Source organism: Rattus rattus, chromosome 4 (genome assembly GCF_011064425.1).
Source record: "Rattus rattus isolate New Zealand chromosome 4, Rrattus_CSIRO_v1, whole genome shotgun sequence".
In the NCBI taxonomy this organism is placed as follows: Eukaryota; Metazoa; Chordata; class Mammalia; order Rodentia; family Muridae; genus Rattus; species Rattus rattus.
The window spans coordinates 110,761,367-110,777,595 of NC_046157.1; the positions used below are offsets into that span (position 1 = coordinate 110,761,367).

Here is a 16,229-nt window from a genome sequence, read left to right on the forward strand (position 1 = left end):
TCCTAAAACCTGTGCATATAAAGAAATGCGATCACCCGGTTAGCTGCAGAGTGACTGCTTCAGGTTTACCTTAGGAGTATGCATATTTTGCTTGCCTGCTTTTCTGTGCACTGTGTGCATTTCTAGTGCCTGGGGACATCAGCAGAAGGCTTTGGATCCTGTGGAGTTATCAGTAGTTATGAATCACCAGGTGGGGGCTGGGAATGGAACCCAGGTCGTCTGCAAGGGCAACAAGTGGTCCTGGCTGCTGAACCGTCTCTCTAGTCCTATACTTTAAAAATTACAATTGCTCAGCTCATACAAAAGTATGCACTGATTTCAAGTTATAAAATGTGTTCGTTTTGTATATGTGATTGAACTGAGTGATTTACTAGTTGATATGTTTTATAAAACGGGGTATGATGCAGCAGGAGGAGGGGCCTTAATGGGCCCATGCAGAGCATTCCCCTGGGGTATCAGCCATAGGACAGGCCTAGTATAAAAGGAAGTTTATTTGGGACCTGGGAAGGGGGTCTGGGGAAGGGAGTAGAGGCTGAGAAAGGGGAGAGAGAAAGAAGGGAAGAGGCCAGCTGGTAATGTGGAGAGAGAGAAGATGGACAGAGATAAAATGGGGGGAGGGAGGGAGAAGGGAAGAGGAGAGAGAGAGAGAGAGAGAGAGAGAGAGAGAGAGAGAGAGAGAGTGTTGTTTTACACAGTGAGCTAGGCTAGTAGTACCAGGATGTTGCTAGGTAACTGTAGGGTGGAGCCTAGAGTCCTCTGTTTTGTCCACTGTGTTTGCCAGTTCCTTTCTCGTCCTGGAAGCTCACAGAACCCTTTCTTTCATTGGGAGGTCACAGGCTGAGGAAACTCACCAATTTCTTCTAATTTAACAGCCTCTTTGATGAAGCTTGTATTTAAAGGAAAAAATAAATCAAGTTAATGCCAAACATTTCAACTTCAGAGGAGACAAGATTTTTTAGAACTGAGTTTCTACATAAAGTCACAGAAGATCTTACCACACCTGTTGCCAAGTGTCTTCCTTTATGATAATGATAGGGCTCTGTCCTATCTCAGCAGATAGAATATCTGAGGAGCAGAAGCCCCAGGGCACCCACTCCAGTGATTCAGGCTGCAGCATCTCAGCTCAGGCAAAAGGGACTGTGCACAGACGGGCTGCGGGCTCAGCACACAGTCTGCATAATCTTTTTCTCAATGATCTACTTGCCAAAGCTTACCCACTCAAGGTTCAGCTTCCTCACCTGTGACATCAGGGAAGCCCATGTCTCCCCAGAGAGTGCTGTGCACAGCAGAGGGCAGAAACACCATGTGTGGGAGCAGATAAGCGCCCCAGGACACAGAGCCTGCAGGGTCTCCCCCTTGCCTTCCCAGTCAGCATGCAGGACATTTAGAAGCAGTCCTCAGCTGCTGTGTCCCATCGGCCAGACTGCTCTCCAGCTGAACCCTTTCTACCTCCCAGCCCAAGAACTATACAGTAGGGAATCTCCACTTCTATCTCTTGCCAAAGCAAGAAAGAGATTTTGGTTCCTGCTGAGATTTCAACCTTTTCAATTTCTTGTTTGTTTTCTAGGGTGGGTGAGGAGGCTTGTTGTCTTAGTCCCTAATGGTTTACTTCAGGGATCAGCCACCCTGCTGTCACCAACACTGTAAATAGCACAGGGGAGCCAGGCAGCCCATCTCCACCCCCTCTGCATCCAGGACTGCTTCGAGTCAGCTCTCCAAGCCTGGTGGCTCAGCAGTCCTGACCTGAGGGGGCTCCAGCACCTGGACTCCCAGATCTTCCTTCAGCCCCGCCATCTTCTGGCCCAGGCAGAGGGCAGAGACATCCCCATCTTGCAAGCTTGTGCATTCTGTAACCCGCTATAGTGACTCCAAGACCTGAAGCAAAGGACTCCTCCAGGGCTAGAACATTTGTGTTTCAACCTCTGTGGCCATCGGTCCTCAAGCACAGATGAGAGGGAACTCAGCAACCCAGGGTGTCGGTTTGAAAACGAATGGAGCTAGGTAAGGACAGAAGTCAGCCTGGTATTAGAAAGCCAGGCTAGGAGGGTTGAAATCCTCCGGCCATCTTCTGTCTCATGACCTTTCTAAACTGTGATGGTACCCTTAAAATTTACAAGGGGTACAATGATTACGGATGTTTGTGATTTTTATTGAGTTATAAATGTCCTATACATTTTACATTATGATTGACGTGTGAATTGTGCTTAGACTGGTTGTGGACTAGAAACGTCAACGACTTCCTTTAAATATTCTAGGCCTCTGTTCTTGATGACTGTGGCGTTGCAGCTCATCCGTCCGGGAAACAGTAAGTTAACACCCCCTTCCCCCCACCCCCGCACCCCCTCCCCTGAGTTTCAGTTATAAATAGTAAAATCTCTGTCTCTTTGTCGTTCTTTAAAGGCTATCAGAGAGAAGGAGATGGTGCCAGAGAAATCAGCTATATCCTGTCTCCAGAGCTCCCAGGGACGACACTGGATGGAACCCTGAGTAATTCCAGCAGAAAGAATGACAGCCAGGAGGGAGCGCACCCGTGGGAGGCCCTTACTGGTTCCAGCACTTTGGAGGAGAGTAAGTCTTAGCTCTAGGCTTTGCATCCTTGGCAGTGGATCCCAAGCACCCGGGCTGGAAGGGAGACACGGACAGGGGTGTCTTTTCACCTCAAGTTAAAAAAAGAAGGAAATTTTAGTGGTGCGTTTACTTTGAAGTCTCATTCCCTTTTTCATGGGTAAACTTTTGCTCTGTAAATAAGATAAATGCTGCCGCCTAGCTTTCGGGCAACTCCAGCAAACTCAGTGGCTCTAGGCCGGGCTAGCGACATCACACCCTTGGGTGGTCCTGCCTGGGAGGCCTGTGGTTAATCACTGTCCACAAAGTCACATGCTGACTTTAACAGTGGAAGAGAGAGTGGGAGAGAAGCAACTTGGAGGGTATCAAGGGCTGTCCCCGCCGGGACCCCGCCCACATTCCTGCTACCTTGTTTTCTAGCCTTCATCAACGAAAGAGTGGGGTTTACCTAGCAAACACTCAGCAGGCACGGTCCCCTCCCAAGCCCTGCCGCTCTGCGGGAGGGGACTTGCCAAGCGCCACCGGAGGCTAACACAGCTGCTGAACCGGGTCATCCTGCAGGTGCGGTCCCTGGATCCCGCTGTTGCCACAATGGAGGCACCTGCGTTCTGGGCAGTTTCTGCGTGTGCCCCGCGCACTTCACAGGTCGCTATTGCGAGCACGACCAGAGACACAGGTGGGTGGGGCAAAAGTAGGCTGGGCGGGGACTGGCTTGGGAGGGAGGGGCAAACTGACAACACTGACCTGTTCTGGCCTCTGCAGAGACTGTGGCACCCTGGGGCACGGAGCTTGGACCCTGCAGAGCTGCCGCCTATGCAGGTGCATCTTCTCAGCCCTGTACTGCCTCCCACGCCAAACGTTCAGCCACTGTGGTAAGAGCGTCCTTCCCGCCCGGTCTCCCTATTCACCCTACAGACCAGGCACAGTGGCCTAGGCTGAGGTGTGCATAGGGTAGGTTTATTTTGCCTCTTCTTTCTATACAGTCAGGGTAGGAACACAGCCTGTGGCAAGCACAAGGAGGCCCCAACAATACACTTTTACCTCACACTCGTATACACTTGTGTCTTTGTTGTTAGTGCTTGGCACACCAGTCCATAGAACATCAGCTTGTGCCAGGAGACATAAAAATGATCCAATTAGATTAGATCCATGTATAGCCTAATGACGTTCCGATCCCTGTGAATCCGCGGGGCTTAACCTGGGAGCCAGCAGGCTTAACCTGGGAGCCAAGCTAGCAGAGCAGATCACTAGTGATCTCCGAACACTGGGTACATGGGGACAGTGCTGACAAAGAAGGGGGGGCTGCCACATTCCAACCTGATGTCTTGGGCTACAGCCTTTCCTCATCTTAACAGAAGCTGGCGTGGATTCCCCAGTGGTAGGCACAGTCACGGAAGGTTCACCTTTCAGCCCCGTGCTGTCTCTGCCTCTCTCACCTCTGGGTAATTTGGCTGTGCGTTGTGTGAAATGAAACCCCGAGTTCCTTTCCTGCTCTTTCTCAGGCACTCCAGTGGGTGTGACAGTGACATTTTCATCCTTTCCTTCTCCCACAGCAGTCTAGGAAGGGCAGAGCCAGAGCAGGGAAGGTCCTCAGCTCCGCTGCCTAGCCCCACCCTCAGGTCACAGCCCTGGGTCAGGACATTAGTGGAGGAGGACATTCAATGGCCGCTTCCTTCTGAATCTCCCTCCCCTTCCTGTGGGGCACCAGCAGCGACTCCAGGCCTAGCCTTCCACATTCCCAATGCGTTTCTCTGTTCACCGATCATGCAAAGCCCTTTCTCTCCCAAGCAATCCCCTTTTTTTTTTTTTTTTTTTTTTGGTTCCGGAGCTGGGGACCGAACCCAGGGCCTTGCGCTTCCTAGGCAAGCGCTCTACCACTGAGCTAAATCCCCAACCCCCAAGCAATCTCCTTTGTTGAGTTTATGTCTCTTGATTTGCTAGCCCTGAGCCCCAGAGGACACCAATTTTGGGAATCAGGGTAAATTTACAGGATAGATCTAGTGACCTTGCAGGTGAACTCAATTCTTACCAGAGCTTCTTCCCTGGGAATTATGGGAAAGGGCTCTTTGTGGACTTTAGCAATTTTCCCATGCAAGGTCTGCAGAGCAGCATCTGAGAGTCAGGATAGCCAATTACTGTTTCCCGTCCTTGGAAAGCTGGACAAAATATCCAGATCCTCCTCCAGGGTAGCTGGCCAGGCACAGAAAGTGCAGTTAACAACCTTGTGCCTTTGATCGACTGGCTGCATTGCAGGGCCCATCTCAAAGGCTGATGTCAGCAATGGGGAGTACCCTGTTCAAGCTCTCTAGCTGATGCTCATGGGTAAGGGATGGTCACCCCTGAAGTTGTGCCGACTGTATTCTTAACCAGTGTGCCCCACCCACTGACATCATTGGATTCCACCACAGTTTAGGAAGAGCATCTGTTGCCTCTCTGTTGTGGAAAAGGAAACCCAGAGATAAAAACTCCCACTGGTATCAAACAGACCACCGCGTCACCCATGAGCCTTCATTGTGAGAGTTACTCTCAATATGAACGAGCATCTTCATTTGTGACGGTCTTATTTAGAATGTTGAGAAGTGGCTGTGTTTTAACATCCAATCCCATGGAAACTGTCTTAGTCAGGGTCTGTGTTTCTGCACAAAACTTCACAACCAAGAAGCAAGTTAGGGAGGAGAGGGTTTATTCAGCTTACACTTCCACATCGTTGTTCATCACCAAAGGAAGTCAGGACAGGAACTCACAGAGGGAAGAAACTTGAAGGCAGGAGCCGATGCAGAGGCCACGGAGAGATGTTACTTACTGGCTTGCTTCCCCTGGCTTGCTCAGCCTGCTTTCTTATAGAACCCAGGACCTACAGTGGGTTGGGCCCTCCCCCATGGATCACTAATTGAGAAAATGCCTTACGGCTGTGTTGTGATGAGTTGGATGTGTTTCCGTCAAGGTATCTAGCAGATACCTTGGGGCACCCTGGTGCTGTGTTGGATCTCATGGAGGCATTTCCCTCAGGCTAAAGAGCCTCCTTGCTCTGTCTGTGTCCTCCATCTGAAAGAATGGAAAGCTCCCACCGAGCTCAGGTTAGACGCAGCCAAAGCTCTCCCCATCAGAGCAGCCCTCAAGGACGATGAATAAATGTTCATGAGCAAACGACAGTGAATGAAGGACTGGCGTGGGACTCAACACCAGAGTCCTCGGTTAGCATGTGCCAGGCCCTGAGTCCCATCATCAGAGATGCAAGGGGAAAAAAAAAGTCAATTGACTATTGTGTTGTGTGGTGGGTGGCATAGCAGTTAGAATGTTCTAAACCCTGGTTTAGCCTCTACCAACAAATGGGAGCTATGGGAAATGCTGGTGTGTTAATCTAAACATGAGATGGACCCAGGCCAAGCCACTATGACTTCAGTTCTCTTTATATTTATTTTGTTATTTATATAGACATGAATGTGTGTGCATGCACAACATATATGTGTAGATGTTCAGGAAGGCCAGAAGAGGGCCTGAGGAACTCAAGCTACAGGTCACCAGACATGTGCTGGGAACAGAACTCTGATCCTCTCCTAGAGTGGCAAGAGCACTCTTAACCACCGAGCCACCTCCTAGGCCTCAGTTTCCCCTTTAAATGGCATATGTGGCAACAATAAAAAAAACCAAACCAACCAGGCTGGAGAGATGGCTCAGCGGTTAAGAGCACTGACTGCTCTTCCAGATCCTGAGTTCAATTCCCAGCAACCACATGGTGACTCACAACCATCTGTAATGGGATCGATCCGATGCCCTCTTCTGGTGTGTCTGAAGACAGCTACAGTGTACTCACATACATGAAATAAATAAATCTTAAAAAAAAAAACCCAACCACCAACCAACTAATAAGCAAATAAAAAACTGTGGGTAGACCCAGCCCCTGGCCCTAGGGGTACCTGCTTCCAAGCAGCTCTCTGCTTGGTGTACACCCAGGGTTGTGTTCAACCATCCTAGGCATGCTCTGTGTGTGTGTGTGTGTGTGTGTGTGTCCTTTTGGTGGGCATGGCTCTTGTGGTGTCTGTACAGAAGGGGGCCACTCAGTGGCACTTCCAGCAGGGGCTGCAGATTGGAGATCTCAGAAGCACTGGTCTGGATCTCACACCGAGACGTGGTGTTTCCCTCATCACAGAGACCCTAAAACCTCCGAGAGGAAATGAGAATCTGGTCCTGTAGTCTGTGCAGCGTAGAGACACACTGACAGGCAGGGAGTGCTCAAACTTGGCTTCAGTTCTTTCCTTCTCACAGATGGGCAAAAGTAATGGGCGTGACAAAGGCCTCTGGCTGTCCAAAAATCTAGAAGACCTCTTTGCTTTTTAAAGACTTATTTATTTAATGTATTTAATGTATGTGAGTACACTGTAGCTGTCTTCAGACACCAGAAGAGGGCATCGGATTCACAGATGGTTGTGAGCCACCATGTGGTTGCTGGGAATTGAACCCAGGACCTCTGGAAGAGCAGTCAGTGTTCTTAACCACTGAGCCATCTCTCCAGCCTCCCTAGAAGACCTTATGGTGAATATATAAGGTCTCAGGCACCAGTATCAAGTCATCTACAAATAACTTTTTTTTTTTCTTCCTTAGTGTGACAAAGAATAGTGGGGGCTCACAGAATAAGAAATGTAGTTTTTTTTTTTTTAAGTTTCATTTTTTATCTAAGTCTACAGTGGACATTCTGATTTTTTTTTTTCTTTCTAATCTCAAGGAATCACTTGGGAAGCACACCCCACAGTGGTCACGGGTCAAGTTTGAGACCCCAGGCTGCTTACTTTACAGAACCTGATGAAACTGTTTACTTGAAAATGTAGTTTGTGTGTAAGGACCAACTGCCCAAGGGGCCTGAGTCTCCACGGTGGCCTCCATTCTCCTGGAAAGGTGATCCTGTGTGATAGACCCTGTCCTCACTTGATGCCGTGTGCAATTACCTGTGCATGGCCAGGATCTCTGTCGGGGGGATCTTCATCAATTGCTATTCTCCCTCCTCCTCTCCCCTCCCCGACTGCTCCTCCTCCTATTTTATTTTATTGTGACACAATCTCTGGCCCACACCTTAATCTGCGAGCTCTAGGTCCAAGTGAGAGACAACATCTTTAAAAAATAAATGATCTGGGGGCTGGAGAGATGGCTCAGTGGTTAAGAGCACCGACTGCTCTTCCAGAGGTCCTGAGTTCAAATCCCAGCAACCACATGGTGGCTCACAACCATCTGTAATGGAATCCGATGCCCTCTTCTGGTGTGTCAGAAGACAGCTACAGTGTATTTATATACAAAATAAATAAATAAATCTTTAAAAAAAATAAATAAATGATCTGAAAGGTACCTGAAACATGACAACCAAGGTTGACCTCTAACCTCCACAGGCATGCAGATACCTTGTCCACACGCATGTACTCATATCTGCATATAGACAAAGACACAAAGAACTAATCTGTACAGAGAGTTCAGCCATCTGTATAGCAAGTGGCTGCAAATCGTTCTGTTTGCTTTGATCAAGTGAGGGACACTCAGGTGTCCCCGTTCTCCTCAGGAGCTAAAGGAGTTAGGCTGAAGGGCTGTTTGCTTGTAAGAGCAAATGAGGCATTTCCCTTCAGTTCTCAATGCTCTGTGAGGATTTAGGTGTCTCTGGCTGCAGAGGAAAATAGCTTTTCCTTTGTTTGTTTTGAACACATACTCAGCAAGAGCTCTGCCATCCTGAAGGTGGTCAGGCCTGGTGGTGAACACCTTTGGTCCCAGCATTCGGGGGTGGGGTGGGCAGAGGCAGGAGGTCCCCTATGAGCCAGAAGCTAGCCTAGTCTGAGTACTAAGCTCTAGGCTAGTACTAAGTGCTGAGTACTGAGTTCCAGGCTAGCTAAGGGATGACTACTGTGATCCTACCTCAAAGAAATTATATACACTCATACATAATAGAATATATATGCATGCACACACACACACACACACACACACACACACACACACACACACACCCCTAGCGCACCAGGCAGGAGAGGGCTTTAGTGAGAATGGCTACGGACATCTCTGTGTTCCTGTAGCCATGCACTTTACATATTGTCTGTGTTCTTTTCCAGACCTGAAAAGCTTCCTCTCTTCAGGCGCCAGAGGATCAAGGGCATGCAGCATCCCGAGACTCCTCCTGTTGGCGCTCTGCCTCCTCCTGCAGGTTGTGTGTGGCTGGTAAGGGCTGAGGCTCCGAACTGCCATGACAGAATCTCCTCCTGAGCCTGCAAGGTGTCACCCTTGACTACCCATGGCACCACAGCACGCCTGCAGGAAAGCTGGGTGGTGGGCATCTGCTTCAGTGTTGAATGCTGTAAATGACCGAATGGCTGAACTATGCTGGATCCTCGTGCTGTGCAATAAAGACGTTCAACAGCGAGCCCTCCTTGCTTAGCTGAGCCTCTCTTCACGGTCTCCAGGGGAGGCAAACCTGAATACAAGAGCCCAGCCTGTTCAACTCAGAATCCCTTTCTGGAGGCTTCAGAGTATGTACTGAATAGGCTTCAAGGAGGGCCCCAAACAAGTGGCCCCTCCCAGGTAACAGCCAGTCTGAGCAGCCTGGACCCTCACTTTCATGCCTCACTGCTGAGGTTCCCGGTCACCTGCTGTTCTCTGTCAGTCTCTCCTCTGACCTCTGAGCCCGTTGGAGAGGTACTGTGAGTCCTGAACACTGGTTCGGCAAATCCCAACACTCTTAAACATGCTGTGTGGGGTTGGAAGGGAGACAGGAGGGGCCTGGGGGGAGCGTCCTGGCAGCTGCCTCCTCCTCGTTAGTAATGAGACCGCTTGAGGTGGATCACAGCATCTTCTTAAAATATATGCATATGTAAAATGAGGAGTTTAAATGGAGTTAACATGTTATGGAGGGGGCATACCCCAACCAGACATCACATGATAATAAAACCCTCAGGACCAGGTTACATCTTTTGAGTTGTTGGTCAGTGGGACCCCGCAAACATCCCCAAATATTACAGGCTACTGTAGGGGGTGGCTCTGATGCTCTGATTGGGAATCTGCATGTGAGCACTGAAGGTCCTGTTCCCCAATTGGCTTTTGATCGATCAATAAAGATGCTAGCAATAAAGATGAATCAATAAAGATGAACTGGGTGGAATAGGCAGGACTCCCCCCTACTCCCCACCCCCTAGGTAGGCAAGCAGATACAGGAGAGAAGAATTATTCCCCATGCTCCAGAGGGAGAAAGAGGAGACATCAGTCACGTGAAATATTGGGCAGAGTGACTGTAGGTCGCTTTCCCAACTGGGACTGGAGTTGCATGAGGGTAGATTTAGGGTGCTAAGCTGGGAGCGAAAAGAAGGGTGTGATAGGCGAGGAAGGCTTTGAAGAGCCTGGCCATTGAGCTAAATAAAGCAAATCAAAAACAAACACGTGTGTGTGTGTGTGTGTGTGTGTGTGTGTGTGTGTGTGTGTGTGTGTTTTCAACCTTGGATCAGAGGGAAACCGGGTGGGGCTGGTAGCATGGTTCGCTGGGAGCTATAGGTGGGGTAGCAAAACCTATATGCTATAGGCTATTGCCAATGCTATTGATTACATCCACAACTTGACTCTAAGGCCCTATTGTGAAGACATTACATTCTTATGCCACAGAATAGCTGGCAAATAGAGACAAATAGCTGGCACTCAACTGGAGCTTCACCCCTAGAAGCTAATGTGTGCCATGTTGGAAGGTGTTACACATGCTACTGGAGGAAGTAATCATTGATTTAACCCAGCTGTGAACCCTGTAAACAATAATAATGACCTGCCCAGCAAGCTATAAAACCCTCTGGTGCAACTGTGGCAAAAATGTCACAGAAACAACCAACCTCTTGTCTTAAATTGAGTTTAAGAACCACGCCATGAGCTGGTATGCATATCAGACACTGTCAATAAGGACAAGCACCTGAGACTAGACAGGCCATAAGTCCTAAGAGGAAACCTGCAACTATTATTCTACTAAATAACCATAGCAATAAAACTATAGCAAAACAACTATAAGGCGCTATTGCTGTACTCATAGATCAGTGCACTGCTCAACCTTCACCAGAACAGCTTCTTCTTGTAGTTGATGATAATTAACACAGAGATCCACAAGGAGGCAATGCACAGAGGATGTTTGGTCTTGCCTGGTATGGCTACATCACACCCTTCTCTTCAAAGCTCAGGGATCCATGTGGAAGAAGGGGAGAAAGATTGTCGGAGGCGGGGTATGACTTCAAGGAAAGGGACTTCAGACACAACTGGGCAGACGCCTATATGAACTCATTGAGACTCTCAGCATGCGTAAGACCTGCACAGCACAAAATCCCGGTTTGGAGGAGGAAGACGTATGGGTATGAAGTCCCATCCCTGGACAAGGAGCTATTAGCAATTAGTGGCTTCTGCGAGAGGTGGTCAGTTTTCTTCAATGACACCGGGTATGTCAACCACACTCCAGGTCAAGCCTCACACCCAGGAATAGTTGTCCAACACAAAGTTGGCCAACAAAAGCTAGACTCCATTGTTTTTTGGTTTTGTTAGAGACAGGCAGACATAGTAAGAGCTGGGGAAAGGGAAGGAATATGATAAAATATATTGTGTGAATGTCTCAAAGAATAAAAACAAGACATAAAACGATCTTTGAACATGAAAAAACAACGTGCTTCTTTTTTTGATGGAGAAAATTTTAAGAGAGCAAAGTTTTGGACTGATCACTCTGACTCGGATCTACGATGAACAAGAACAAGGGGGAACAGAGGAAAATACAAAACCACAAAACATACATACAGTTTGGAAACAGAAAGAGCTCTGGGATGCTTCAGGTTACAGTCAAGGCTTGTGGTGAAGAGATACTATAACTGTTAGCATCATTCTGGAGTTGCCTACTCCACAGAAGAACAATGAGAAAGTACCCGGAGGGCAAGACAGTACCTGGGTGGCCCTCCACGTGGTGAAGAGAAGCTACAGGTTTGGTTCCTATAAAAACAAAACAAAACAAAACAGAACAAAACAAAACAAAACACCACCAACAACAACAGCAACAACAAACCTGTATGTTGAAGCTGCTGCCAATGTGATTCTATCCCAGGCTGGCAGTCAGGCTCCATCGTGTCATCCACAGGGTAGGCTTTGGGGATGTAAAAGATGCAGGATCGAGGAGGTCATGAATTCTTCCTTGTTTTCAGAGCTGCCACTGAGAGCAGGCACTGTGTGCTTGCCCTGGAGCTGCTGTAAGAAGACGGTCCTGGGGGGCAAGGAGCACCCGGGAGGCAAGGAACACCCGGAAGGCCATTTGTGAAGCTCTGAAAGTGAAGCCTCAGTCCAGGCGGAGACCCCAAGATGTTTGAGATGTCAGAGCTGTGAGATAGCTGCCACAGAGAACTTCCCAGAGGGAGTAGAACCAGCCCAAGCAAGATACATGGTGTAGAATTAAAAGCTGGATGAGCCAAGCCATCAAGGACCTTTGGAATTAGAGATGCTGGCCCTGGAGGTATAGGGTTTTGGATTTTCCTGGCTAGAATTTAGTTTTGCTTTGGTCCTGTATTTCTCTACTCCACTATTCCTCACTTTGGGGGTCGGTAGAGTATGTTCTATGCCACTGTATCTTTTTTTTTTTTTTCCCCCGGAGCTGGGGACCAAACCCAGGGCCTTGCGCTTCCTAGGCAAGTGCTCTACCACTGAGCTAAATCCCCAACCCCCGTGCCACTGTATCTTGTCGATACACAGTACGCACTTTGCTTTTTTATTTTATGAGGGGTTACAGTTAAGAGACTTCTTTTAAACAAGTGTTGAAACCGAAATTGTGTATAGGCTCTTTTGAAGTTGGACTACGTGTATTTTGCATATATGACATGACCTTGCTGCTCTAGGGGGCCGGGGAGTAGAATGTGGTGGAATTCTAGTTGATACAGATCGTCGGATCTAGGGCAAACGTTAGAATGAAATAGCTGTTTTCTAGAAGTCCTTCCACCTTGAAGAAATCATCGTAGAGAACCGGGATTGTTTTCCCGTCATCTGCGGAGTTGTTTTTCTGAAGGAGTTTCTCAGCCTTTGCGTGACTTTGGTCACGTGACCGTCCCGGAACACCTGGAATGTGTAGCATTACTGAGTGCTGCAGACAGCGCACAGTAAGGACTAAGTTGCAGGGGCCTGATGTCCTCCTTCAGGAGCCATATAGATTAGATCAAGGGCTTTGCTATGAGGATCTTGTTTTACTGGAAAAACAAAAAAACCTTTATGTGTAACAATTGGTAAATATGCTTGCCGGCAGCTGTTTGACATGCAGTCCAAAGAGGCTGAATCTCTCTGCCAGAAAGGCCTTAATTCATCCCCGAGTGATGGTCCAGAGTAACCCAGAACACTGACGGAGATGTCTCACGTATTTGAACGCTGAGTCCCCAGGTGGTGGCACCATTTGTGGTGGTTACAGGGGGAAGTATTTTACTGACATTTTAAAGCCTCGTCATACTTCCTGTTTGCTTTTTTTTTTTTTTTTTTTTTTTTTCTTTTTGGTTCTTTTTTTTTTTCGAGCTGGGGACCGAACCCAGGACCTTGCACTTCCTAGGCAAGTGCTCTACCACTGAGCTAAATCCCCAACCCCTCCTGTTTGCTTTCTTTGTGTTTGAACAGAGTGAAGAAATAATGTCTCGCCTTCCTGCTCGGATACACGCTGGCTGCTACGCCTGCTCTGGCATGATGAACTCACTCACCTACAGGGACCGTAAGCCAAAATAAAACTCCTCTTCCAGAAGTTGCTTTTGATCGTGGTGGCTGTTACATTCAGAAACGTAACCGGCAGAGAAGTCGGTACCAGGAGAGGAGGTCTTACTGTGATATGCCCAGCCATATTGATTTGGGGAAGCATTTGGTCTGGAAAAGCTATCGCGCCCTTAGAATTTAATAAGCTGAGACTTGCTGGTTTAAGTGACACGAAAGCTGCAGAAATAAAGGGGACATGGAAAGTTGGTGCTACAAGAGGTGAGAGGCCTTTGGTGAAGATGCGTACTCAATTGCATGGGAATCCCATGATGGAAGGGGTGGGTAGTTGAGAGAACCTGAAGCCTGAAGTCATACATCATGGCTGGCCTCTTTGCGTCAGAGAGTCCAGGAGGCTGTTGGTGAGGGTGCGGCCTCCGTTGCAGTGGAGATACCAACATGGTAGGCCCACAGGGGTGACCGCCAAAGATAGCAGCAGTTGTGAAATGGAGGCTTGAGCCTACAGAACAGTGCATGTTGCAGCCAGAGAAGTGGAGCTCAAGCACATTGGAGCTTACAAGGTCACGAGTGGGTCCCATATCTCAGACACGGAGGTATTTGCATTGTCGGATTTTGGCTGTCAGGAGCTGATTATAATTCCTGTCACCTCTGTATCTGCCCCCTTCTCCTTCCACCCGTGACCTTTTTGCCTGCTTCCTCTATGAACAAACAGAAGGGTATTGTAAAGAATGGCCAGACCTACATGGAGGCCGCCCATACTGGTCTTGAAGATGCCAGGTTGTCTTAGCTAGGGTTGTGCTGCTGTGAACAGACACCATGACCAAGGCAACTCTCATAAAGGACAACATTTAATTGGGGCTGGCTTACAGGTTCAGAGATTCAGTCCATTATCATCAAGGTGGGAGCGTGGCAGCATCCAGGCAGGCATGGTTTAGGCAGAGGTAAGATTTCTACATCTTCATCTGAAGGCTGCTAATGGAAAACTTGATTTCCAGGCAGCTAGGGTGAGGGCCTTAAAGCTCACACCCACAGTGACACACCTACTCCAGCAAGACCACGCCTCCAAATAGTGCCACTTCCTGGGCCAAGCATATACAAAGCATCACACAAGTAACACACATGTATCCTCACTCTAACTTCCTTCTCTGTTGAAAAAACTTCATCTCTGTATCACAAACCCATGGGATCCCAAATGGGAAATGGGTGTTACTGTTAAGTTCTACACCTGGTGAACATGATTTAAACCCAGAGAAAACATATCCCAATTACTCAACCCCTGGAGATAGAGGAAGTCGAGGAGGTGATTCAGCCTTCCTCCGAGGTTGTAGCCCCTCCCCCATCTCCTCTCCTATATAGTACAAACCTATTATTTCATCCCCTGCTTCAGACTTTGACCTCAGTGTAACGGCTCCTTTAATGCCTCCCAACCTGCCTTGAGTGACTTAGTGCCAACAGCCCTGCCATTAGCAGCCAATGTCACATGTTTCCACTGTCGCCACAGTCATTTATTTTCCCTATGTGCATACTCCATATCCCTTATAAAACCCGGCACCATCACAGTCCGCTGTCTCCCCCTCCCCCATCTCTGCTCAAAGGCAGTCCTTTGCATACTTCTGCACCAATAGACCTCTCATCTGAGGTCAGTCGCATGCTGTCATATGGCATTCCTTGGCTCTCTGCTCATGGCAAAACACAATACCAAGCACTGATAGTTTTGAAACCATGAGCCAAGATAACCTTGCCTCCTTTTGCATGGATTTCCTCAGGTATCTTGTCACAGCTGTGGAAACTTAGTGATAGAGCCAGTACCCATTCTAGGCCCAGGAAGAAAAGGAAGGAGGGAGGGAGGGGACCTGCAGACAGGGAGAAAGGGATAGGCTGCACACTGGGAATCTTGACATCATCAGCAGAGGGATTTGGACTACACATGAGTGGGTGGGCCAGGGATGTTCAAACAGGGGTTTCTCTCATGGCATTATGGGTCTGCAAAGAGTGTCTCCCTTATCTATACTATAGTTCCTGTTGAAAGGCGGAGACTGTGGGGCGGAGCCCTAGGGAGCTCCCATCTAGGCTGCATAGGGTGTGTCGACACTGTTATGTTGAATTACTTATTAAAGAAGTAAATTCCAGTGCAGGTTACTTCCTGCTTCAATGGTTTGTGTTCCTGAATGAAACACACGCACCCACACACACCACACCCCACACACACACCACGCACCACACACACACACACACCACACTCACAACAGACACACACCACACACACACATGCTCACATTCACAACCACACACACACACACTCACACACACATACACACCACACACACACATACACACACACACACACACACACATACACACACACACACACACACCACACACACACACCACACACACACACCACACACACACACAACACACACACACAACACACACACACACACACCCACCACCAACACACACCCCCCACACACAACACACCACAACCACACACCACACACACACCCACCCACACACACTACAACACACCACACACACACCCCACAACACACACCCACTACACCCCCCCACACACAAACACAACACCACACCCCACCCACACACAACACACACCACACACACCACCACACACACACACTCCCACAGCCTAAGCTGGGCGACTGCCTGGCCTCTGTGCTGCTGGAATCTGCCTCTCACTGTTACTTCTTCTTTTTTTTTTTTTTTGGTTCTTTTTTTTTTTTTTTTTCCGGAGCTGGGGACCGAACCCAGGGCCTTTCGCTTCCTAGGCAAGCGCTCTACCACTGAGCTAAATCCCCAACCCCTCACTGTTACTTCTTATCATTTATTAACTTCTGGGTTCCATCTTGGCTGCTCCCGACCCATTTGTGCAGTTCCATGGGCCACACTTTCTTGGCCCAGAGCCAGGGTGTTCTCCTTGCTTCCCTACCTGGAGA

General features: G+C 48.6%; 1 protein-coding gene and 1 non-coding gene across 3 annotated transcripts; one reads left to right on the forward strand and one right to left on the reverse strand.

Annotated features, from left to right (window-relative positions):
* Positions 1 to 1,692: 1,692 nt before the first annotated feature.
* On the forward strand, positions 1,693 to 8,958 carry LOC116898130 (cryptic protein-like). Of its 2 annotated transcripts, XM_032899504.1 has the most exons (6): positions 1,949 to 2,001; positions 2,256 to 2,305; positions 2,401 to 2,568; positions 3,127 to 3,241; positions 3,328 to 3,437; positions 8,652 to 8,924. In XM_032899504.1, the coding sequence occupies exons 1-6, from the start codon at positions 1,949 to 1,951 to the stop codon at positions 8,759 to 8,761; spliced, it is 606 nt and encodes a 201-aa protein (XP_032755395.1). In that variant the 3' UTR covers positions 8,762 to 8,924. The 2 variants fall into 2 exon arrangements, with proteins under 2 accessions (XP_032755396.1, XP_032755395.1); XM_032899505.1 differs by lacking the exon at positions 2,256 to 2,305 and having other exon boundaries at positions 1,693 to 2,001; positions 8,652 to 8,958.
* LOC116899829 lies at positions 3,456 to 3,588 on the reverse strand. The gene has a single exon (XR_004387829.1). It is a non-coding gene; the product is annotated as a small nucleolar RNA SNORA51 (small nucleolar RNA).
* Positions 8,959 to 16,229: the final 7,271 nt, after the last annotated feature.